Source organism: Corythoichthys intestinalis, chromosome 17 (genome assembly GCF_030265065.1).
Source record: "Corythoichthys intestinalis isolate RoL2023-P3 chromosome 17, ASM3026506v1, whole genome shotgun sequence".
Lineage (NCBI taxonomy): Eukaryota > Metazoa > Chordata > Actinopteri > Syngnathiformes > Syngnathidae > Corythoichthys > Corythoichthys intestinalis.
In genome coordinates this window covers 39,155,290-39,182,407 of record NC_080411.1, presented here as the reverse complement: position 1 = coordinate 39,182,407, position 27,118 = coordinate 39,155,290, and the positions used below count along the sequence as shown (strand labels likewise).

Sequence of the window (27,118 nt, the reverse complement as noted above, 5' to 3'; positions counted from 1 at the left end):
CCGGAATCACGCCAGCCGGACCCGCGCCGGCGCAGCTCCATCGACCCTGGCCGCCGGAATCCTGACAACCTGGCCAAAAGGACAAACACTGCACGTTCACCTTAGTCTTAACCCCTTGTACTGAAACCATTTTGGAAGGTGGAAAAAGGCTTCGAAACACAAGTTGACAGTTTATTCAGCTCGACAGCGATCAAACAGCAGGGCAAAACAGCAACAGACCCAGGCGAGGAGGCAGACTGGTTCCAGGGTCACCATATCACAAGTCAACAAAAGATTCCCGAGAAAAAATGACAACTATTAGTTAAACGTTCAGTCTCTTTGAAGGGTCTCGCTGGGCAGGCTTTGGGCAGGAAGAAGGGTGTGTTTGGGTCTTCTTCTGTTGCAGTTTTGGGCGGTCAAGTTCGTGTGTCACTGTTGCTGGCTCATGGTTAATTAGGCAACTGAGGTGGGAGGTTCAGTGCGCCTCACCCTCTGAGAGGCGCTGTGCTTTCAAACTTTAAAGTTCTTTTTGTTATCGGGTGTTGTGGTAGTACAGAACGTCCCACCATTTGTTCTGGACTGTCCTGAAGAGCTGATTGCGAGATTTGGTGTCGCAGACGTAGGCTTGTAGATGTGTTGCCTATCACCTGGTAGTCAGCGTCCATCTTGCTCAGTCAGCTGCATGACGCATGCGTTGGGCTTCCGTGGTCAGAAGGCGTCATGTATCTCTTATGCCCTATGGAAAATATATTCTGCTTGTTTTCCATAAACTATGATATAAATGCTATTTATTCTATATCGGTACATTAGAGTAATACAAACAGTCAAACAGTAATATGAGAAAAGATACTATTCCTTCAAACTTGAAAAACAAGGGGAGAAACTGAGTGAATTTTTCTTTTTTAAACCTGCCCTCTATAGCTGCTTAGACACAGAGAATAGGAATCTTGAGTGTCCCCATTGTTTGAACAGTTTTAATGTGGGAGTTTGATATACTCCGATTGTGGTTGTTCATTGTTTTATTAACTCACCTATGCCACAACTGGACCTTAACCAAGGCCAAAGCAGGACTTTTCATATGTTTAAAGCAGAACCGTGTGGCCACAGCGTACACATCTGATGTTGCTCACAGTGGTCCCCAGCATGCTCTGGGAGCTTGTGTGTCTGCGCACACATAAAAAATTAGAGGGAAGATAGCATATCATGGTACATTTTTTTTTAATGTCAAAGGATCACTTTTGTTCATAAGTATTCATGACGTTAGCAATTGTTGCTAGGCGGGTCAACCTCCCGTTTGTCCCTAATAGTAAATGCATGAAAATAGTGTATGAGCGAAATGTTTACTGAGCTAAACCTACCAATTCTGTCCGAAAATGATGTCCCTGGTGCCAAATTCATGGCAAAGATGTGGAAGAACATACAAATGTTCAGTTAAAGGTATGTCTTGAATGTCAAGGGCTGAAAAAGACGCGAACAAGAGCCGACTTGATCCAGCGGTTGCTATCTTATCGACACCTTTTTCTTGTGTGCATTGCCTTACGCCACTGACAATGACATTCTCTTGTTGCAACAGTCTATCCTTTACCACCATATGCCCTGTCTTTCTTTTATATTATATCCTCTGATTGTTTTAAGTCTCTGACCGTTCTTGAGGCAATTTACTTTGCTATTTTTGTGTAGCAATCGCAAATGCTACTCAGTGACAGCCAACGAACACTTTTAATTTTTTTATTAATAACAAATCTTAATTCTATAATTTTGTTACACTTCCCCCTTACTAATTTTGTATTTTACAACAGAAAAGGTAACAACAATGGCAGTCAGATACCATTTTTTCAGGTCATTCATTGTCAGACAGAAGCAGCACGTCAAAACGCCACGCTAAAAAATAAGTTAAAATATCAAAATGGCTTACCTGTTTGCCCTCTGTAGGACCATGGCCCCCAACAAAATGTTTACTGCATATGAAATGTGAATGGCTTCACCTTGCTGGCGTTAAACTGATCTTTTGGCCGTCCGCGCAAGTTGATCCATTCTTCATTTTTTCCTCCGAGTTTTTGGTTTCTGGAAACGTATAAAGAAAACATGCTTCATTTGTCGTAATGAGTCGTTTCTACAAGTTTCATAGCAGCGGTGTTTACTCGGCATGTTCTTTTTTGAAACATTACCAGAGAAAACAAGCAGATATGACAGGGATTATATGCGAGGGCATGTCTATAATGACGCACTTCCGCGTTATGATGGCGACATCACGGTCTAAAAATAGCATTCGTGTGGTACGCTATTAGAAATGCGTTTTGTAACAGTCGGTATGTAATAGACAACATTAGGTGTATCACTATCAAATCTTTTTTAGAATTGGATAATCAAGTAATAATGGGAGTAATAAAAATTGGAAAATAACTGCTTTATCAACTCTTCACCCGTAGAGGACATCTTTAGACTGGAAGATTTATGACTCATAGTTGTTTAAAGTTTGATTTGAGTTTAAACGATCAGACATTAGAATAACATCATGCAGGTGGGGCTCCAGGGCAAAAATGATGTCGACCTAATTTTGTGATGGAGTTATTTGCCTTTTTACCCAGCCATGGATAATGTGTATTAGGGCCCTTGAATGATATGATAAGATGGATTTTAATACTAGAAACTGCAATTTCTGGAGGAATTACGATTGGGCTTTGGTGTGGTAGATCCAGATCTCTCAGGTCACTTCCTGCTGATATCAGGTCACTAACTGTTGATTAGGGAACACTTTGGGGACACATAGCTGTCAATGGTATTGACTTACTTGGGCGCCTGTTGCATGTCAATGGGCTGTAATGGTAAGTCTTTGAAAATGAATGGGAAATTTGGACATACATAGCTGTCAATGGCATCGACTTACTTGGGCGCCACTTTAATGCCAATTGACTGTCATGGTAAAGGGTCAAAAATCACAAGGTCCTGTTTTCCTGCCATTGAAAATGAATGGGAAATTTGGACGTACACGGCCGTCAATGGCATAGACGTGCATGTCTGTCAATGGCAGCGACTCACTTGGGTGCCAGTTTAATGTTAATGTGCTGACATGATAAATAATGAAAAAAATCACAACTTCCTGTTTTCCTGGCATTGAAAATGACTGGGAAATTTGGACGTACATGGCTGTCAATGGCATACCATTAGAAATGAATGTGACAGATTTTGGGGAAACCATAGGTTTTTGGCAAATTCTGTATACAACTTTTATGCCCCTTACACTCCTGGAATTTTTGATGTGTAAAATTGTGTGATTTGGTCAAAAATTTTAGGACTAGCAAAAAACCCAGTGTTTACAGGCCAACGGAACATTTTTGGGGGTAATCGAAAATTCCCTGCATCACGTGAAAATGTTGTTTGAATGGTGACAGTTGTTCAAACGGTTTGGGCTGTGCGGCGCGCCGAAGAAACACCAATCCAAAAAAAAAAAAAAAAAAAAGGAATTTTACTATCTGGGCCTTTGCCTTGTAAAGCCCCATCTAATTATAGTAGGTTCATATAAAACAATACACACTGTGTTGACATATGGTCATTATTATAAGTATCCAATATTTATGAGCATGTTTCTAGGTGATAGATGCTTTAAAACAACTTTGGCATGCAGACTGTATTTCAAACCGTTATGCCACAATTGCATCGCACTGCATGTGATTAATTAATCAATTGGCATATACCTTATGCGTAATGTGCATAACAAACTGATCATCAGTTTACCCTGTGTTGCAGAGGCAATACTGGTTGCAACTGCACGACCATTAAGGTCTGAATTGAAGTAAAATTTGGAAAGGCGGCTGTCAGACAAAAGCAGTTAAGTGCATCTAAAACTGGATTTATGTTAAACCCTCATTTGTTTTTGTTTTCCAGGTTTCGCAGCCTTACTACAGCGTTCTTCAGAGATGCCATGGGGTTTCTGCTAATGTTTGATCTCACCAGCCAACAGAGCTTCCTCAATGTCAGAAACTGGATGAGTATGTTGTTGATGTTACAGTTACATTCACTGAAAACTTTGTTGCCTTTGTGTTGAACACTAGATATTAACACAGAAATGTTTGCTGGCTGATTTTACATATAAAAGCTCAATAGGTTGCTTTGTGATGCCTTGCAGGTCAGCTACAGGCCAACGCCTACTGTGAGAACCCAGACATAGTGTTGGTTGGAAACAAGGCTGACCTGGCTGACCAGCGTGAGGTCCAAGAAAAACAAGCAAAGGAGCTGGCAGATAAATACGGGTACATCCAGACTGTTGCACTCGATAGATAGTGGTATAAAGCAGGGGTTCCCAACTTTTTTTGCACCATGGACCGGTGTGATTTGGGTCTTTTTTTCACAGATCGACAATGTGTAGCAGAAAAATACAGCTAATATAAAATAACACAACGGGGCTTAAAACAAATGTTAAGTGCAGGGAAAATATAACTCACCCGCTGAATCAGTGGGAGGCCTCAGCTTGTTTAGTTGAGACGAGATGGTCCCATCTAGGTGTGATGGGAGACAATGAGACACGTAGTGTGTTCCTTATGTCCAGTCTGCTCCGTAACTTTGTCTTGGTTGCCGTCATTGCAGAGAAGCCCGCTTCACAAAGATACGATGTTGGAAATTGTAGCAAGGTTTTCGGTGCTCTCATAGCTAGAGGTGTGCAAAATTTCCGATTCTTAGATTATTCGCGATTCGGCCGTGGAAGATTCGAGAACGATTCACAAACATCCAAATTCCGATTATTGAAATATGCCAAGTAAAGCGAAAGTACAACACACTCAGCACGCCGCGCGGTCTTCGGCACAATGAAGAACGGAGCGAGAGTAGCTAAACATCATGCTTCTCATTACCCGGCCCCTCGGGTAATGCCAATGCTCAACTCACGGCTCTAGCTCAACTCATGCCACGAGATAAAAAAAAACACAACAACATACCTGACTGCTGCCGAAAAGTTGCTACGAAAGTACATCTGCATAATGTTATGGTAGATATCATTTATATAGGACTAGATGCATTATAGATTTGGTAGTGTTAGCAGCACATCTACAAAAAGCTAGATGCGAGCGTTATAAACGGCCGCCATCTTAAAGCAGTACACTTCCCTGCAAGGCTGTTGTAGCGAACCTTCCAAGCGAACCTAATTAACTTTTTATCTAAAATACTCCCAACTCGGTAAAATATTGACTTGAATCTATCTTTAAAATAGTTTTAAAACTTTCACATGTCGAAAGTAGACAAAAGGGAAATTACGGAATAACGGAAGAAATTTTAACTTTAACAGTTGATTCACAACATTAAATTAATTGAATGTAGTTTAAAGCTGCTGATACAGAATGGGGACTGGAGTTTTTTATTTACTGTTATTTTTGTGTATTTGTTTACTGCTATATGTTAACTTGATACTGAAATAGTAGTTTGGTTTAGCCTGAGAGTAACAATTTTGGAACTAATGTACAAAACATTAAAAAAAAAAAAAAAAAAAAAAAAAAAAAAGGAGGGGGGTGCATCAATAATCGTTTTATAATCAAATCGGAGCCTCTGAATCGTAATCGAATCGTTAGGTGCCCAAAGATTCCCAGCTCTACTCATAGCAATGTCAGGATATTCTGGAATAACTTTAGGTAGAGTTGTTGTCTCAAATGTACGTTTAAGGTTGCCGTCATTTGCGATCTCTACAAGCTGATCCTCCTGTTGCACAGATATGCTAGAATCACTCAGTTTATTCACAAATGGGTCACAAATCCACTCCTTCGCAGTTCGTGGGTCTTTAGTGATTGGGAAGTAGCACTCAAATTCTTATAAAAGTGTAGACAGGTGTTTGCTAACCAGTTGAGAGAACGCGTGTTCAGGTGATGTGTCTTTGAAAATCCCTGCTAATGTCTAAAACATGTCAAATATGCCTCCGTTCATTCGCCGCGCCCATAATTCCAATTTGGCTTTAAATCCAGCTATTAATAGTCTCTATTTGCCGGAGCAGCTTTGAAGGCTTCATTGCCTCGTTTGCTAGCTTTTGGCCACATAATATGCAGAGCGGACTTGGCGCCTGACAGTCACCTGTTGCGACAAACCCATATTTTAGGTAGGATTCTTGGTATTCTCTGTTGAAAGAAGACTTTGTTTTCTCCGAGGTTGTAGGCTTATCTTCTGGCTCATCAGGTGCCCTTTTCCCCGTAGAAAATCTGTCCAAAGATGTCTGTTTTCAGTCATCTTCGCTAGTGTGGGGGCTAATTATTTCCGGGAACAAATGTGATGTGCCCGCCCTACGTCATACGCTATTGTCGAGGACAAGCGCACATCGATATAAAAAACAAGATGTACTGCTAGCAGTCCAATGGATTTCTTTGACGACATTCTATCCAGTTGTAGTATTATATCTACAGTAGACAGGGATATTGGTGTGTTAAGGAGCACACCCCAAAGTTAATTTGGCCAGAATGCAGTCGTTAATGAATTATTTATTATTTTTGTGCCCCCGGTGGTTGAGGACCCCTGTTAGAAAGTATATATACCATGGGGGCCCAAACCTCTGAAAGCCACTTTGCAGTATTTTACCATTGGTCTCCCACCCAAGTATAAGAGGCAGGCCAGGCAGAGCATCACCACGGACGAAACGCAGCGTCTACTAGGAGTGGGAACCTCAGGGCACCTCACGATACGATACGATTCGCGATACAAGGCTCACGATAACGATTATCTCACGATATCACGATACAGCGATTATCGATATATTGGTCAGAAATTTGATACATGATATTCTACGATATAACTGTTGAAACGGGAAAAAAAGATATTTCAAAATAGAAAAAGTACTGTTTAAGTAATGTATTAAACAGTGACACCTTTTTTGTGCAACTTTGCTGTTAAATATGAATCTACTGCAAATTGTGTACCTGCACATATAGAGGAAACAAACCACAACCACTGATCTCTTGGAGAGAACATGGTGAATGGCACCCTTTATTTCTTTAAAGTTTTAAATCTTAAAAAAAAAAAATAATAATGACAGTGCTGTAGGTGTGACAGTCAGCAGTTGAGCTTGGAGTGGGGCAATGATAACATTGGTGGGTCTTTTCTTCGTATATGACCTCTGTTGCCAAAAGCATTGGTTTGAGCACTTCCACCATCTGCTTCAGCATTTGAGATGTCGGACTCAGTCACAATTTTCCTCACCTTAAAAACAACAAAATAAAACAAAAAATATTAGTTACTTAATAGCTTTTGAGTTGAAATCGTGATAAAAATATGAATTGAATGTATAGAAATTAAAAATGCAATAATTACCTGTTTTTAATATGCAGGCTACATTAATTATCATGCACATCACCTTATATATCTTGGAAGCTATTCAAACCATTTTATAGTTTATTGCATCAAAATGGCAGTAATAACAGTTTGTGTAGTAAACTAGATGGAAAGTGGTTCCCAAATAATATCAAATAAATCAGTAAATTCATGTAGGCTTGTTCGATATTCATTTTCATCCAGTTTAGGGCCCTGGTTTATTTTACATCACCCAACACCAAATGTCATCAAAATAATAAATGTAAATTAAAAAATCAATTACATTGCAAAACTTTCTTACCTCAAGTGATGAAAACGAAGCAGTGAAGAAATCCATGTCCACTTCGTCACCAGCTGCCAGTGAACCTTATTTTTGTTAGACAATTCTTGCATACAGCAAAGTCCTTGTTCACCTTACTTCCTTTCTTGTTGGTGTAAAATCTAAAGTGTGCCCACATGTGTGATTTGTAGCAATATTCTTGTCACTTTTTCCTCCACCGTTCCCACAAAGCTTTTTTATTTTTTTCAACCCACTTGGAGCTTCCTCTCTTCTTCTCTAGGTGACTTGTGCGCACTTTACCTTCACCGCCACTCTTGAGCGCCCCTAGTGGACCGCCAAGGAATTGCTCAACAAACATTGAGCAGTTTACAGCATCCAATGGCCAATATGTCAAATAAAGGTATCGATACTTGGCGGGAGCATATCGATAACCGATCAGGTTGCAAAGTATCGCGATATATCGCTGTATCGAGATATTGTCACACTCTTAGCGTCTAGTGATGTCCATGGGGTCGAGACTTCAGGATCATTAACTGCAAATAACATGCAACAAAGTATTAGAAAGGAAAATTTGATTTATCTTACTTTAATAATTGTTTTCCCTTAAAAGTGGAAGGCACATTTAGTTGTTTATTAATTCTTACACCATTCACCTGATTTGGACTTTGAATACGCTCAAATTAAAGCTGAAATTCTACAGATACACTTGTACCTCTACTTACGACATTAAGTGGTTCTGGAAGAAGTTTCGTTACCCGAGAATTCCATAAGTATAGATGTAAATGCCCTAATCTGTTCCAAGTGCTACTAAACGCCACATAAAATTTTATGATCGGGGTAAATAAATAATAATAAATAAATACAACAACAGCCAAAGACATTTGAATCATTCCATGTACCTAACCTAATCGTTAATACCTGTAATGAAGAAGATAATAAAACATAATGCAAAGGAAAAAAAAAATCTTACCTTTCAAGTGAGGCAATGTCCCCTTTCACGAGAGTGATGCTGCCTGTCACCTAGCTCACTCTTTGTGACACAAAATTGTGCTTTGATGTGTGGCTAATGTCGTGAACCTTGTGTGGGCTTAAAAAATGTTTTTTCGGGAGACAAAAACGTGAGACTTGTGCTCTTTTGGCTAAGACATCGACCCGCAATAACAACACCGTCGTGCCGGTTCACGTCATCATACTGCGACACCCCAATTGCAATGTCATCAACAATTGGTCAATAGGAGAGCAGAATCCCATTACTGAAGCATGATGAGAAAGATTATGACCAATAGGGCAACAGAAATTTACGGCGCGACATTAAAAGCAGAAAGCAGGAAGTACATACATATCTTTTAGAATACTGGTTGTACCCTGGTTACGAACGAGTTCCATTCCAATGCTGGCGACGTAACCCGAATTTCTGCGTAAATCGGAATTAACTCTTTAAGTACCCCTGAATACCCTCCAAATCTCAAAATAACGATCAAAAACATGTTTTACATCATATTAATAAAATAAAGTAAAAAAATAAGATACAGGTAGTCCCCGGGTTATGACGTACCCGACTTACATGATTTTGACTTTACCACGCCGGAGTTTCCAGTCTTTTTTTTTTTTTTTTAAATGACTTTTGTTTTGTGATGCATGCTTTTATTTTGGAGCAGGAAGCGTTGATCAGGTAGTACTTCCGCATGCGAGTAAGAGCGTATGTACACAGGAAGAAGAACGTATTTATGCAAACACCAGTATACTGGACTGTTTCAGGAAATTAGAATACACAATATTCTAATTTTTTGAGACAGTCCTGTGTATATATACAGGACTGTCTCAGGAAATTAGAATACACAATATGATTGGCTAATTTCCTGAGACAGTCCTGTATATATACACAGGACTGTCTCAAAAAATTAGAATATTGTGTATTCTAATTTCCTGAGACAGTCCAGTATAACACCGTTTGTCCTGTTAATTTTGCATTTTCAGTTGTGGCCGAATACTTCGAGCGAGTTGATGTGATTGTTTTGGATGATGTGCAGACGGTAATCGATACATGCTAATTGTTCGCGTAGATTCTTATTGCTGTATCAGCAGCTAGTTATAAAGGCAAATTTGAATTGCTGTTATTGAAGATGAAACTCATTTAATTTCATTTTTATTTTAGTTTCGTTCTGCAAGTGATGTCGCGAGCAGCTGACTAAAGTCAGCAAACCATGCGGACACTCTGACATTGTCATTTCGGAGCTTAGCTCGCTGTCTAACTAGGACTTCCACCATCTTGGCGAATGACGGATAATACATGTTTTTGGATAGTTATTTGGATATTAAGGCAGTATTTTGGGGTACTTAACGGGTTAATTCCGACTTATGTGGAAATTTGGGTTACGTCTCCAGCGTAGGAACGGAACTCATTTGTAACCCGGGGACTACCTGTACTGTGAGGTACGTTGTGTTAAATGCCATATGATGGCTGCTCAGGTCGCCAGCGTTGCCTCCCTCATCATAAGTTCGCCGTCCGAACTCAAAAAGCTAGAACAGGTCTCATAAGAAGAGTCGACGCCAGAGGAGAAACGGCAGCAGGATGAGAACAAGAAAGCGGCAGATCTCCTTAGCCAAAAAGAACTGCAGTACGACAGCGACGCTACTAGGGGAGGAGGGGATCCTGACATGAAGAACAGCAACGGGAACTTGGTACTGTTTCCGCGTCGTAAAAAAAAAAAAAAAAGACTAGAGACAAAATTGCGGACGAGGCTCTGGCGTCATAATGTCGAAATCACGTAAGTTGGGTAGGTTGTAACCCAGGGACTACCTGTATTGTAGACCCTTCTGCCAGATTGCCGGAATCATGCCAGCCGAACCGCTGGAACCGAGCTAGCGCAATTCCAGCGGCCCGGGTGGCCAAAAGGCCAAACTCCACACGTTCACCTTAGTGTTAACCCCTTGTTCTGACTCCATTTTAAAAGCTGCAAGTTTTCAAAACACAAGTTAACTATTTATTCCAAGTCGGCAACAATCATACAGCAAAGAGAGACCCAGGTGAGGAGGCAAACTGTATCCAGGGTCAGCCAATCAAATGTGCGTTTAAGGCAAGGGCGTAGGCTTGCATAGGGACAGTAGGGACATAACACAACCAACTTTTCGTAAGGCTCAAATTGTCCCAACCAACTTTTAAGCAACCTTATTTGGATTATATAATGATTTCTGTTATATAGGTAATTTAGCTTGTCTTCCCATATGTTGTAAGGATAGAATTGATCGCACCATTATTAAGTGAATTATTTTCATTATGTTTAGACTTACATTTACTCCTTTTCACTTGCTGAATGTGCCAGTCTATTTTTCCCCTCAAACGCATGTTTGATTGGCTAATGACTTGACCCCCTTCTCCCTCCCCACACACACCCACGCATTCACAGCCCTGACAGAAATAATACGTGTCGAAAACATGCCGCCATCGAAGAGGAATATTAGAATTTTTTCAGCCAGCAGCAGCCACTGTAAGTACTGTAAAAACACGTGAATGTTGTGGAGTTGGGGAACACACCAATACTTTTGCTACTGAAACTCCAACCTGCATCAAAGTTAGCATAACAAGGTCACAAGTCAACAAAAGGTTCCAGAGAAAAATGACAACGATTAGTAAAACATTCAGTCTTTTAAAGGCTCTGGTGAGGCAGGCTGTGGTCCGGAAGAAGGGTGTGTTTGGGCATTTTTTAGGATTATTCTCCGTTGTGGGTTCGGCGGGAGAGTTTCGCGGTTACTATTGTCTGGGCAACTAGAATTAAGGATTTTGCCATCTCAGCGCCACATGAGTTCTGAGTGTTCACTTCTCGGTTGTGGGTTCCTATGTAGGCCTGTCGCGATAACAAATTTTAGTGGGCGATAAATTATCTCATAAATTATTGCGGTATCCGATATTATTGCGCCCCCCCCCCCCCCAAATGTTTTTTTTTTTTTTGAGCGTTTATTTATTTATTTATTTATTTATTGTCATCATCATCGGTATCATTGACAGTTGCAAGATGTGATATGAGCAACCCGAAAAAAACAAAGAAAAGACGAGGGCTGACGAGAGAAGCATATGCTTATCAAGTCCCGTCCCCTTTTAACCGATTTACAATAACACAGTGAGAATACAATATATATTAATAGATCAACTACACCCATTTAAACGCAATAAATGTTTACTTTTAAAATAAAAAAATACCTTTTAAGAAATCACAACTAAAAACAATACACCATGCCTCTTTCAATTAAAAGACAACAATATTAATACCGCACAGAAACACATAATAAATGTCTTTTTTCAAGAAAAGATAAAATTGCACTTAATAACTTAAGCATTTAGGCACATAGGTATAAAGTTGCAGTAACAGTAATTGCACTTCAACAACAACAGAGAAAAATAGACCAATTAATTAAGTAGCAGTAACAAAAATTTGGCTCCCAAAGGTATCAAATATCATTTAACAAAGTTAAAACGGTCTCATTTCTTCAGCAATGTAGCGGACTTCACTTTCCGTGAGGGAACGCTATTTTGCGCGGTGTCGTCTGTATTGCTCACATCAAGCGAATACCTCTAATCGTCAATTAACGTGACGAGGAGGCTCCGCTTGTTGCGATGCAATTTTCTTACTAAGCAGTGAAAACTGGAGAGAATGATAGTGTTTGAAATGAGCATGTAGATTTATTCTGTTGGCCATCTTTGTTAAAACAACCTCCAGAAACATTTTGCAGACTGGTTCGTCCTCTTCCTCATTCCGCTCGCTCATTGCTGTGCGCCGACAGTGCACTCGGCCCTGCCTCCATCCCTTAAATGATGGTCACTCAAACTCAAATGTATAAAACGAACATACCCAGAAGTCAATAAAACAGAGTGGCACAAGGAAGCTGAACTTTAAACAGCGCTGTCAAGCACGTCTGCCACACATCTGCCGCAAGCGCGTGCGTCACGCGCACGTGCACGCGAGGCGATAAATCGCAGCAAGAAAATTACCGTCTTCATTTTTATATACCGCGCGATAAATGGAATTATTGCATATTGCGACAGGCTTATTCCTATGTATCAGATGTTCCTTTGGGCAAGACAAGATGTCCCGCCATTTGTTCTGGACTGTCCAGAAGAGCTGATTGCGGGATTTGGTGATGCAGATGCGGGCTTGTCGATGTCTTGCCTATCACCTGGTTGTCAGCATCAATCTTTCTCAGTCAGCTGCATGACACACATGTTGGGCTTCCGTGGTCAGAAGGTGTCCTCTATCTCTCTATCCTTATCTGCCTGTTGTCTTGGCGCTGCCAGTTCTAATCATTCAAAGTCCAACTGTTCATAATATCATATATATTCTTCTTGTTTTTCTTAAATAGCATTTGTATTACTCTAACCTACCCAATATAAAATAATCAGTCAAACAGTAAATACGAAAAAATATACTATCCCCTGCATATAGTATTTTTGCCTCTCATAATCTGATTTTTTTTTTTTCTTAACAAGAGGCAATATTTTCCCATCTAGATGTGTCGTAACCTGAAAATTACGTTTGTAGAGATTTTCATAAGTAGTGGTATGCCTGTATATCCACTATGTGTCCTTTTTGTTTCATTTCCAATTCATTGTTGTGAAAAAAGATGGGTGTTGTCCCAATATTAATTTACCTGACTGTTAAAAATAGTTTGACTTCTTGCTGGCAGGATCCCATATTTCGAGACGAGTGCTGCAACTGGGGAGGAGGTGGAAAGGGCTGTGATCACACTGTTGGACCTGGTCATGAAGAGGATGGAACAATGTGTGGAAAAGCCGCCTACGGAGCCGTCTAATGGCACGGGATCGACAAAGCTCTCAACTGCACAGCCCGATGAGAAGAAATGTGCATGCTAGAGCTCAAGTGCTTAATCTGGAAGTGACCAAGTGTACTCTCTACTCGCCCCATTTTCTTTGTCGTTCCTCATTTTGCTTGCATGCTTCTTTGGTGTCATCTTGCGTGTCTCCTTTTTGGCCTTGAACTAAAATTTACTTACCGTCTTCATCTTTTTCACTATTTCATTCTATTGCCTCAAGCCTCAATGGGACTGGAGCAGGGCTAAAGTACTCAAGGTACTGCAGTTTGATCACGCCAGTCTCAATTCCGTTTTAGTTGTAAGGCCTGATACGTACTGTTTCTCATCTAACCTCCAGTTTCCTATCCTGTTCCTTACTTTTCATCACTTCCTAACAGGAAAAGGCTGCTTCCTGTTTCAGTTGCCTCTCAAACGAGTTTAAATTAAATCAATGAGCCCACTTAAGTCCTTAACGGATTGATCAGCATTGTATTCTAATGGTTATTTGTTTGAAAGTGTTTGTTTTTGTGTTCTGCCTACCTGTATGACGCCGTAATGATGAATAATGAAAATGATGACTTTTGCTTTTGTTCACTTCCACAATTAAACTTCCTTAAATTGGAGCAAATGCTCTGGCGCTATACACTGTCGTGTACAAAAGTCTTGGGTCTCCACTTGTTTCATTGTTGTCAGAAAGTTTTGTAGCCGAAACTGCTAAAACCTATATTTTTGTGATGATCAAAATGAAGTATAGTAATTTTTATGCAGATGTACTAAACTAGAGAACTAGATACTTTCATGTAGACAGTTTCATAGCTATAGATTGAGCCCGTGCAACGCGGCAGTGCTAAAACTGCAAATCTAATGGTGGCCCAAGACTTTTATAAATATACTGTGCATATTAACATACAGGCAGTTTATGAGCAGTTGCATTTGTTTGGAGAAATTGCCGGACGAAAATTGTGTTTCTTATTTGTACTGGAAAACAAATACATCTGGACTCACTGTACATGATTATCACTTGAGTGTGACAAAATGATGCCTTGTCCTAATGACTTCTAGCAATGTACTGTACGTTTTTTTCCCGTCCATTACACCTAGAATGCAGACTCCATTACAAACATCTGCAGTGTTGTTTTTTTCACTTGGTTATTTTCCAGTCAAGCCAACAAAGTCTTGAATTTCTGTGTAAAAAGACTATTTATTTACACTTTAATGCTTTCAGTCAGCTAACATGTTTTTCCAAAACCTGTCTCACTTTATACATTGTTTTGTGCAAGTCAATCATCTAGCCAAAATCATATGACACCTCTATCTGCCTTATATTATGGAAAATGTGTGTTGAAGTGTTGATTTGCACAAGAAACAGGAGTTATCTTCTTGCTATATATGATTTATGTTTCCCCAGTGAGGCATTTGTAGGGATCTCAAGCCTAAAAGTGCTGAAACGGTGGCATCCAAGAGAGCAGTTTGTGTATGGTGCCACTTTATATTATATGGCCCTTCCATCATATGGATACAGATCGAATTATATATGAGAAATTTATGTTGTTTTTTTGTATTGTGCACAATGGGTGTGTTCGAAAGGTCTGTGTGACCTTAAGCTTTGGCTTCACTTTATCACCTTTAATCTGCCAATGTGCCAAATCCAAATAAAAACTAACTTTACAAAAAACAGCATTTCTTTTCAACTAAAGTAAACCTCAGATAAAACGTACAGTGCTGTCCAAAAGTATTGGCATCCCTGCAATTCTGTCAGATATTGCCCAATTTCTCCCAGAAAATGATTGCAATTACAAATGCTTTGGTAGTAATATCTTCATTTATTCTGCTTGCAATGAAAAAAAACACAAAAATCATTATCATTTTACACAAAACTCCAAAAATGGGCCGGACAAAAGTATTGGCACCCTTTGAAAAATCACGTGATGCTTCTCTAATTTGTGTAAGTAACAGCACCTGTTACTTACCTGTGGCGCATAACAGGTGGTGCTAAATCAGCTAAATCACACTTGTAGCCAGTTAAAATGGATTAAAGTTGACTCAACCTCTGTCCTGTGTCCTTGTGTGTACCACATTGAGCATGGAGAAAAGAAAGAAGACCAAAGAACTGTCTGAGGACTTGAAAAGCAAAATTGTGAGGAAGCATGGGCAATCTCAAGGCTACAAGTCCATCTCCAAAGACCTGAATGTTCCTGTGTCTACCGTGCGTGTCTTCAATAAGTGTAAAGCCCATGGCACTGTGGCTAACCTCCATAGATGTGGACGGAAAAGAAAAATTAACGAGAGATTTCAACGAACGATTGTGCAGATGGTGGATAAAAACCTTGACTAACATCCAAAACAAGTTCAAGCTGTACTGCAGTCCAGGGGTACAATAGTGTCAACCCATACTATCTGTCGGTGTCTGAATGAAGAGGGACTTAACTGTAGGATACCAAGGAAGACCCCACTTCTCACCCAGAGACATAAAAAAGCCTGGCTGGAGTTTGCCAAAACTTACCAGAGAAAGACAAAAATGTTTTGGAAAAATGTTCTCTGGTCGGATGAGACAGATGTAGAGCTTTTTGGGAAAAGGCAATATACTGTTTACAGGGGGAAAAAATCGAGCCCTTCAAAGAAAAGAACACGGTCCCCACAGTCAAACATGGTGGATGTTCCCTGATGTTTTGGGGTTGCTTTGCCACCTCTGGCACTGGACTGCTTGACCATGTGCATGGCATTATAAGGTCTGGAGACTACCAACAAATTTTGCAGTATAATGTAGGACCCAACGTGAGAAAGCTGGGTCTCCTTCAGAGGTCATGGGTCTTCCAGCAGGACAATGACCCAAAACACACTTCAAAAAGCACTAGAAAATGGTTTGAGAGAAAGCACTGAAAAATTCTAAGGTGGACAGCAATGAGTCCAGACCTGAATCCCATAGAACACCTGTAGAGAAATCAGAAAATGGCAGTTTGGAAAAGGCACCCTTCAAATCTCAGAGACCTGGAGCAGTTGACCAAAGAAGAATGGTCGAAAATTCCAGCAGAGCATTGTAAGAAACTCATTGATGGATACCGGAAGCAGTTGTTCGCAGTTATTTTGTCTAAAGGTTGTGCTACCAAGTATTAGGCTGAGGATGCCAATGTTGTTGTCAGGCCCATTTTTGGAGGTTTGTGTAAAATGATAATGGTTTTTTTTTTCTTTTGTGTTTTTTCATTGCAAGCAAAATAAGCATTTTTAGTTGCAATCATTTTCTGGGAGAAATTGAGCATTATCTGACAGAATTGCAGGGGTGCCAATACTTTTGGCCTGCACTGTACTTTCACATTTCTTTGTGAGCGTGCTTGCATGTGCGTGCCAACGTCCGATAAGCGTGCCATATCAAAACACCGTGGTAGCATCCTAACCCTTCCTAAGCAGAAGGGATTTTGTAGTTTCCTAAAGAGCTGCTTTGCTTCATGTTTAACCTTTTATTTGACCAAAAGTTGGATTGAGTCAATAAACGTGCTACTGCATCTTGTAAACTTCAGTACCTTTTTGTCAAGTTTTGTTTGTGTGTTTGTGAGCTTCTCCGTGTTTAATTTTATTTAGCAACTTATGCATCGATTTTTTTTTTTTTTTTTCATTATATAATGATCATTCTGAGATGGAACCTTTCCTAACTGAATCTTAGACAAATCCAAACTTATCTTAGCTTTTAAGATTCTTCAATTAATCCAAAGTATGTATTTAATGGACTGTGACAATTCTGTTCACTCCCAATACATCATGTATTTTGATGGGAGAGAAAAAAACTAACTTTAAAAATGACCGTGGTTATGAATGTTAAAACTGAGGGCAATGTAACTTTTTTCCCAACTTGGAGCTTTTACAGGAGTGCTAAAACTTTAATACATGGGGAGGTTTTGACCAATAGTAACATAATCCAAGTATTTCCACTTTTTCACTCATGTTAAAGGTCGGGCTTGCATTTTTATTATATTGAAGTTGATTTGTTTTTTAAGTTTTTCTCAGCAACTTCTATTTTGTTTTTAAATCAGTAATATCCAAGGCGAAATAGTTGCTCATGATTTATTTATTTTACTCAGGCTTTTGCCTTTAACATTATCCCCAACACAGTCTTTTAAAAGAATTATTTCTTTTATCCAAGCCTCCGTAAATTCAGAATTATGTTCTTCCCAGTTTCTTCAACTAACTTGTCTTCTTGACTGATCTCTTAGTACCTCTTAATGCATGTTTTCCCATACACCTCAATCTTAAGTGTAGTTTAAATATCCTCTTTAAAAGTTTACAATGTTTAAGGAGTCATTCTGTGCCTGTTATTAACTTTTCTCTCTGTAAAGTGTGAGCTACTCAATATGTTGATGTGCCAAGAAGGACATCGCATTGTTCTATGTGTGCCAGATGAAAAAAAAAGTCTTAAGTACCTCTAAGAGCTTTTATTTTTGGAACTTTGTGGAAATTTTCCAGACGACTGCAGTTTGTAAATGTTTTGTTTGATGCCTGTGTGTGATTTCTTACTATTTTCTTGTTTTTAGGTTTGTGGCACCGCCAGGCAGCATGTTTGAAACCATTGAGAATGAAATGACTGTGATGCTTTTGGTGTTGCAAATAAATCCGTTAGTTTTAATCTGTGTTTTTCTTATGATTTTTAAAAACTGATCCAAACTTAAAAGACGGGGGCTACTACAGCTAGGGCTGGTAGGGCTAGGGCAGGGGTCGGCAACCTAAAATGTTGAAAGAGACATATTGGAGCAAAAAAACCAAAAACAAAAATCAAATACCGTAATTTTCGCATTATTAGGCGCACCTGACGATAAGCCGCCACCCACCAAATTTGACACAAAAACGATATTTATTCATAGATAAACCGCACTGGACTATAAGCCGCAGCTGTCCTCACTGCATTATGGGATGTTAACACCAAAAGATATTAACCGGTAACACTTTATTTGACATCGTGGCATCATACGACTGTCGTAAGACCAAATGAACCACCATGAAGCTTTGACCCAATAGACTGCAAAACAATTGCTTCAAGTAGCTTCATTTGGCCATCACTGCTCCCTTGGGGGAGACAGTCAACCTCTGCTGCCACCTGCTGTCAACTTTTATTGTCCAACATGCCTCCTAGCATGCATTGCAGCGCTACAGATGTAAATACCAATCAAAATTAATGTTCTGTGCTAATTATTTCATCAGTTACTGTTGCAGTTGTTTCATTAACCCCTTCTTGCCAAATGTATAACATTTGATACACTTAGAATTTCATGATTTTGAGACTAATTCAGAATTTTGAACTCTTTCCTCAAAAACAAAAAACAAAAAAAACAAAAAAAAAAAAATGGATGCAAGTCAACTCATGCATCTGAAGGTTTCATGAGAAAAAAAAAAACAGGATTTAGCAAGGGTTATAGATATTATACCACTTATTACACACATTAATGTTATATTAATATATTAATTATTTAATTAATATTAATTGAATAATTTAATTAATTATATATTTTTTTTTACAAATTCGAAAAAAAGGTTTCATTAAGACCTTATTAATCAAATTTTGTGATTCTCTGACAATTGCTTCATATTGTAGGCATTAAAGGGTTATTACAAGTGACAATATTTGGTAACACTTTATTTGACAGTGGCGCCATAAAACAAACATAATTATGACATGACACTGTCATGAGCATTAATGAATGCGTATAACAGATGTCATTTTGTGTTATCTGGTAAATTATCTCACTTTTGAATGGATGTAAAAGATCCGTGTTGGACATAAATGGAGTTAGTGACATAATGACATAATTTGCAAGATGACACTTAATGACATCTGTCATAGGCATTCAGTATTGCCCATGATAGTGTCATGTCATAATTATGACGGTCTTATGACGCCGATGTCAAATAAAGTGTTACCTATTAACCCAAATAAATCAACAAATAAGACACATTGGACTATAATCCGCAAGATTAAAAATGAAGGACAAAAGTAGCGGCTCATAGTCAAAAAATTACGGTATGTCTGGAGCCACTAAAAGTAAAAGACATATATGCATTATAATGAAGGCAACAAAATGAGTAAGTTGGGTACAAATACATAGTGAGCATTCATTATTACCATATTCAAGCCTTCATTTTTCTCAAAAGCAGACAGTGCGCCTTATAATCCGATGTGCCTTTCATATGGATCCGTATTGGTTAACCATGGCATGGCATTCCATTCAGGTCAGCTTCATCTTATGGATGCATAACGCCAACCACTACAACAACTACTACTATTACTACTACTACTGCGCCCTATAATGCAGTGCACCCTATACATGAAAATGGTTTTAAAATAGGCCATTCATTGAAGGTGCGCCTTATACACCAATGCACCTTTTAGTGCTGAAAATACAGTGAATGTTTATTTTCCCTGCAGTGCATCCTATAGAGCAGTGGTCTCCAAACTATTCCACATAGGGCCGCAGTGGGCGCAGGATTTCATACCAACAAAACAAGACAACACCTATGCACCAATCTGGTGTTTTACACGTGTAATCAGATGATTGCAGTCAGGTGCTGCTTGTTTTAGCAGAAACTTAATTGGTTAAACGGTCGGTACTCGATTGGTTGGAACAAAAACCAGGACCCACAGTGGCCCTTCAGGACCGGTTCGGAGACCCCTGTTATAGAGAAAGACGCACCACGTGATTACGCTGTCGTACTATGCCACCTCAAGTTTAACTTCTGAGCAATATTTATGCATTAGAAGAATGTGTCATTTTTGTCCTCCTACAGAAACCATATTAAAACTAAAAATATATTCCTCTGTCCCTGTTTTTTCCCTTTTTCAAACATTTTTGAAAAAGCTCCAGGGAGCCACTCGGGAAAGCTTAAGAGCCACATGTGGCTCTAGAGCCGCTGGTTGCTGACCTCTGGGCTAGGGTTACTACTAAAAAGGGTTACTAAGGTAAAACCGTATCCAGAAAGTGATCCTAATTAGGGGAAAAATCCTCAATTTGACTCAAATAATGGTTAGATTTTTTTTTAAATAACAAAAACATGAATATGAATCAAATAAATACATTAATTCAATTCTAATTCAATTTTATTTGTATAGCCCTATATCAAAACAGGTTTCTCTAAGAGGGCTTTACAGAGTCATTTTGATACAAAGTCAGATACGGTAGATGAATGAGATGAGTTAATGTTCTGGGCATCCCCCATCCTTAGACCTTCCATGGCGGCAGAGAAAAACTCAAAAAACACCATGGGAAAAGAGAAACCATGGGGAGAACCACAGTCAGGAGAGATCCAATCCCAGGACAGACAGGCTATAGATGCACCAGTGGTTCTTAACCTGGGTTCGATCAAAACCCAGGGGTTCGGTGAGTCAGTCTAAGGGGTTCAGTGAAGGATAAGACACGCAGGGCCCAATTTTTGGACACTGAAATCTATGCAGAGTGGCATTTTAGACCAGGTTTTGGACTGGTTAGTCCCCAATTTACAAGCTTTATTCCAATTCTTTCAACTGCTAGTCCTCCATCTGATGGGAGAAGAAACCGGTTTGCTCAGTGAAAGGTTGACTCTCACTTGGTATGAGGAAGTACAACAGACCTACGGGTAACGTGCACTGCATTTACATAAAAAAACACAACATTTGCGTCGCATTTTACGCCATGAAAATAGTATGTAAGGCAAGAATGTAATAGAATAAGAATGTCGACATGAAAACAAAAATAGAAACTGAAATGAATCGAGTTTAAGTTCATTTTCCAATGTGAAAAGCAAATCAAAAGGCAACATTATTTGTTGTAAATTCACTGTTTTTTTTATTTGTGAGAAGATTTATATATACATATATATATATGTATACATATATATACATACATATTAACAAAATTACTGTGTAAAACTTTGGCGATCATTTTGTGCAGAGCTTTTCATTAAATTTGATATCATTTGAGATGTGAGCATGACAGAAACTGCACGGTCAAGGTTAATGCAACCAAGCAGGTTTAATGTTGAACAATATAAGATATATTGCTCCAAATTTGAATGAAAAATTCTAAGATATGCTGCAGGCATACATATAAAAACATACATTTTGGCATGTTTAAAAACATGCTGTCCAAAAGAGAATACATTTTAATGGAAATTCACTTTTTTTTTACCTTGCTAGTTTAAATATATTGATTTTGAATTGGGGGCGGGGTTCCTAAGGGTTCGGTTAATGCACGTTTGAAACTCATGGGGTTCACTCCCTTTAGCAAAGTTAAGAACCACTGCATTAAAAATTCTGTTAGGATGATTTTTCATTCCGGATAAACTACAACGTGGCACTGTACAAGTAAAACTGGAAATGCGCTGACACCTAATGGACAGATTTAATATTGCATTTCTTTTTTTTGACAAGGACAATATTGACTCTTATGTACTTGCCTTTTTTCCATATTTATATGACTTTCACATCGCCACACACGAGACATTCAAGTGTCTTAAAAAGTAGGTCATAATGATATTACTATGAAGTCTGAAGACTACCAACACATTTTGCAGCATAATGTAGAACCCAATGTGAGAAAGCTGGCTCTCTCTCAGAGGTCATGGGTCTTCCAGCAGGTCAATGACGCAAAACACACTTCAAAAAGCACTAGAAAATGGTTTGAGAGAAAGCACTGGAGACTTCTAAAGTGACTAGCAATGAGTCCAGACCTAAATCCCATAGAAAACCTGTGGAGAGATCTGAAAATGGCACTTTGAAGAAGGCACTCTTCAAATCTCAGAGACCTGGAGCAGTTGGCCAAAAAACAATGGTCTGAAATTCCAGCAGAGCATTGTCATAATCTCATTGATGGATACCAGAAGCGGTTGTTCGCAGTTATTTTGTCTAAAGGTTGTGCTACCAAGCATTAGGCCGAGGGTGCCAGTACTTTTGTCTGGCCCATTTTTTGGAGTTTTGTGCAAGCCAATGATTTAATTTCCCCACCCCATTCTCTTTTGTGTTTTTTCATCGCAAGCAAAATACATGAAGATGTAACTACCAAAGCATTTGCAATTGCAATCATTTTCTAGGAGAAATTGAGCATTATTTGACAATTACAGGGGTGCCAATACTTTTGGCCAGCGCTGTAACAATGAAGACAAAATGACTACCTTCTTTAAAAAAATATGTTATTATAGCGACCTGACTCAACTGTATCGATTATCAAATTTGCTGGCATCGATTAGTTGGTGCAGCCTTTATAAGAAGCTAGACGCTCGGTAAAATGTCTGAAAATTGGCAAAAATGTGAATTGTTGTTTTCCAAAGTAAAAGCAAATCTTAAATTCATGTCCTACTTAGATTTAACAAAAATATAATTCAGAAATTTGCTAATATTTACAACTGTGAATATGTATAATTTCAAGAATTAAGACACGTTTAAGGTGAAGAAGGTCGTAAACAATTTTAATTGGTTAGCAAAATAGTTGCGGATTAATTTCCAAATCGATTAGTTGTAGATTAATCGATTAATTGTTGCACCCCTACTCCTAATAAAATCAATAAATACAAAAATACACTCTTTTTATTACCCCCAATAACACTCTAAAGATATTTTTATATTTTTTTGACAACGATGGACGTCCAATTCAACCTATGTTAATTGGATTATTATCATTCGCAAAATCGTGGCGAGAACATAAAACGGTCTATTCCACATGGTGGCGCGGTTTACCCAGTTTTAAAATTTTGACCTCTTCTCCGACCCACGGCCCCTGCAGGCATGAGGACAGCAGACCCCACCCCACTCTACCCTAAAGCTTTGTTCCTCTTAAGTGATAAAACGTGATGCACTGAAATTCACAAATTCATGAATGAAGTGACATTTTCTCAAATTCTGAGAGAGAAAAAAAACACTTTCAATTGAGAAGAATTTATTCAGGAAACTTCTCACCAAGACAATGTGGAAAAACAACAATAAATATGGACAGCATAACCAGCAAACAAAAAAAAAAAAAACAGTGTTAATCTGTTGTAAATTATTGTAGTATAGCATCTTTAATAGAATGCAGAAAGACGGGCAATGAAATATGACAGCAATCCCCAAAATCAAATCGCCTGAATACACCAGCAAATGTAAACAAAATATAGATCCAGACTTTATCCGAATAGCAGGGCTACACTGCATATATGTAAAAATAAAGCAAACAAAATAATAATATATATATTTTTTCCCGAGCCCAGAGGACGAAATGTGTCAACAAATCCAAGAACACAAATTACAACGGCCAAAATCAAATTACAAGAAGCCTCTTTAACTTAAAATCCAACGTTTCCATACAAGTCTACACAATAGTATTTGTATTTTTTTTAAACTTCACACTAGAATCTGGATGTTAAAAATGTCAATAAGTACATTCAGCGTTATTTTTAAGTTTTTTGTTGCTTTTTGAAATTCCACACTTCCCCTACCAAAATAATTGAGACAATGCATCAAATGTGTATTTCCCATTATTTACAGACCTGTTTTGTCCAACAAGTAATTTGCAATGTAACTTGAGAACCACTACTATTCAGTATAAATTGATTTATAAAAGTTGTCGTGTGACTCCATTCTGCAACCCTGTAATATATTAACATCTGAGACCAGTTTAGTGACAACATTCTCATTCAGTGCCACAGACGCCAATCTATTTTAACTGGGAGCACTAGCAGCAATCAATGGTGTTGAATGAGTTACCATGCAGTAAATAACCCTCCTTAAAGATTGTCTACGAACCTCAACAAAATAAAAATAGAATAACCTGTATGATTTCATACTGAGCTGAGTTTTTCCTGGATAAATGATGAAAAGTCAAAACAGTAACAAATGAAAATTTTACTCGCAGTTCAAAACCTTTTTATACAGCAGCATGAATTTAAACATGTAATATTGAGTTTCTACTACTTAAGGCACATTTAAAACTCAAATATCTTCGAAACAGTGAGTTTGGCAGGACTTTAATAAATACATTAGAGCAATCTTTATAGTTCTGAGAAGAAAATTTGGCTATCAATGCATTTTTAATAATGATTACCGTATTTTCCGCACTATAAGGCACACCTAAAAGCCTTTAATTTTCTCAAAAGCAGACAGTGCGCCTTATTCAGGTAGTCCCCGGGTTACGAAGAAGATCCGTTCCTACGCTGGCGACCTAACCCGAATTTCTGCATAACCCTTTAAGTATCTCTAAATCTCAAAGTAACTATCCAAAAAGTCCAACGATACTGTATTTTGTTTAATGATGGAGGATACACTGCCCTCTGGTGGCATCGTTGGGTCTGGCTGGACTTTCGCCTTGTAGGATTTAGGACCAGATTCAGACATCTGACATGGATAAAGGACAGCTACGCCCTAGTTTGACCCAAATATGGCTGTAAGTTGTTTAAACTAATATATGTTTGTGGATGCATTTGTATTTAGGTTTCGAGCTATAGTTTTAGGAGTTATGTGTGAGCAATTTGCTATGAGAATTGTAAATACGTTAGCATTCATAGCATTTAAGCTAGCGGACTTTAGGCTAATTTAATCTACTGAATATACATATGGATGAGACTAGATGGACGTATGAAGACCAAATGTTTTGTGTCGAGGGTTTTATTGTTAAAATGCATGTTGTTTTGAACATAAGTGTACATATGTGTGTTACAGCTTTAGAAAATGTCAAACGTGAAGGAAGTAAAAAGCTTCAAAAAGCACAATTGCCTTGTTTGCCGTCTGTAAAGCTGAACAACTTTACGTTTATTGAGGACAGAACACGTCATATTAACAAAGTAAAGTTTAAAAAATTAGATACTGTGAGGCAAAATGACGTACTGTTTATGCGACTAAAAAAAACAAAATGAATGGTGACAAAAGGACGGACGAGACTCTGCGTCGTGAAGTCAAAATCGCGTAAGTCGAGTATGTCGTAACCCGGGGACTACCTGTATATGGATTAATATTGGTTAATCATGGCATGAGATTTCCTTTAGCGCAGCACCAACTAGTGGATATATAACACAACCCCAACCACTACTATGACTACTACTACTACTACTACTGCACCTTATAATGCAGTGCACCCTATATATCAAAACAGTTTTTAAAAAAGGCCATTCATTGAAGGTGCTCCTTATACTCTGAGGCGCCTTATAGTGCGGAAAATATGTTACATTCAAATATGGCATTAGATGACAAAACTAAAATCTCTTACCACTTAGGGGGTAAAATCAATTTAACTCTCCCTCGCTACCACATTAGAGACACCTGCACAATGCAATGATTAAAGACAACAGTTTACATTACAACCAAAATTATAAACACGTTACATTAATAAATCCCTGACAGTGTCTATTAAAAGTTGTTACCTTTTTAAAAAGTACAGTTCGTGATGCAGCTTGTGTGTTAGAGCTTATGCAAGTGTACCTAATAAAGTGCCTTGTGAGTACTATTGTTTGAAATTCAATTTTTTCCCAAAGAGTACATATTTCTTACTCGTTATATTACTGGTAAATAGATGTGCGTGCAACAAATTATTTATGGTAATACAAAAAGTAAAATATCATATGGTCAATATATCTTTGCAGTTGACGATGTTTTGGAAACTGTGTTTCATCCTTTTCTGTGTGAGTACATTTCGCTTGGACTGTGTGACTCTTTATTTTAGATCTGAAAGAAAAATAAAGTGGTGACACAGAATTGGCCGCTCATGAATTTACACACTTGTTCCCATCAAACCTGATTGTAAAACGTGTTCTTACTCTTCTATAACACATTAAGAATGGACTATTAAACCTCGGTGACCTTGCTGATCTGCTCTGGCGCTTTCTCTTCTTTGACTTCCTGTCGCTGTGGCACTTGTTCATCTTCATCATCAACACTGAGGTCTAGCCGCAGGTTATCGAGAGTCTGGCGAATTGTCAGAGTCTCCTTACGCCTGAACAGAGCAAACAATCACACGTTTACATTTGATTTCTTTAAAAGGTGGACAGGACTCTCAACATTTGGATTCCCACACATGATATGCAGTGGTACCTCGACATACGATCGCATTGACATTAGAGGAGTTCCAAAAAATCGCTTATTACATGCTAGGGGTGCACGATATCCATTTTTTGAAACCGATAACTTCCTGCTCCTCAAAGCTGATACCGAAATCGATAACCGATAATAAATATATCATTTTCTGAATGTATAACCTGAGTTTTTGAACACCTGGAGGTTTAAAAAAACTGGTGGATTCAACATAGATTTGCCTTTGATCTCATCAGATTTTTCATAATGACATGAACAAAACTGCATTTTACTTCTGCACTGCCTGACAAGCCAGCTAAGAATGAATGCACTTCCATAAACCTCAAGGCTTGGTCTTTTCTTCCTTTTATGTGAAGGCACACGTCTTAATATTGTGAAAGTACAACAGAAAAATACACATATTCAATACTCAATATACAACAAACTGCACAATACACTTATATAGACAACTATTATATGTATAGCATAGCACACTTGCTTGAGCTACTAAAGCATTGGCTGGCTTCTATAACACAACTTATGCAGTTCTGTACATATGACCCTTCACCACAGAAGTATACATATTTTGCACATCCATATGTAATAGTAAACATAAAATAGGCGGAAACGTAACAGAAAGCATTCACAACTGTCAATGCTACTGCTAGACACCGCAATGTGTAAGTGATTGAACCAAACTACTGTAACAAAAAATAGGTGCATTGAATTATTCTGACCAGCAGGTGGGAGCAATGCCCCGCAAATGGTCAACTGATTTCCCATACTAT

The 27,118-nt window shown here is 38.5% G+C and overlaps 2 protein-coding genes across 13 annotated transcripts in view; one reads left to right on the top strand and one right to left on the bottom strand.

The window, feature by feature from the left end:
- LOC130905462 (ras-related protein Rab-27B-like) overlaps positions 1-17,957 on the top strand; it is an 86,535-nt gene extending 68,578 nt beyond the window's left edge. For all 8 annotated transcript variants that reach the window (XM_057818897.1, XM_057818891.1, XM_057818898.1 and 5 more), the window contains 3 exons: positions 3,865-3,968; positions 4,106-4,229; positions 13,217-17,957. In XM_057818897.1, coding sequence (XP_057674880.1) covers positions 3,865-3,968; positions 4,106-4,229; positions 13,217-13,403 — 415 coding nt within the window. In that variant the 3' untranslated portion in view covers positions 13,404-17,957. The remainder of the gene's footprint in view (positions 1-3,864; positions 3,969-4,105; positions 4,230-13,216) is intronic.
- Positions 17,958-23,247: 5,290 nt separating this feature from the next.
- Positions 23,248-27,118, bottom strand: part of LOC130905354 (cingulin-like protein 1) — a 124,917-nt gene continuing 121,046 nt past the window's right edge. For all 5 annotated transcript variants that reach the window (XM_057818670.1, XM_057818667.1, XM_057818669.1 and 2 more), the window contains one exon: positions 23,248-26,253. In XM_057818670.1, coding sequence (XP_057674653.1) covers positions 26,106-26,253 — 148 coding nt within the window. In that variant the 3' untranslated portion in view covers positions 23,248-26,105. The remainder of the gene's footprint in view (positions 26,254-27,118) is intronic.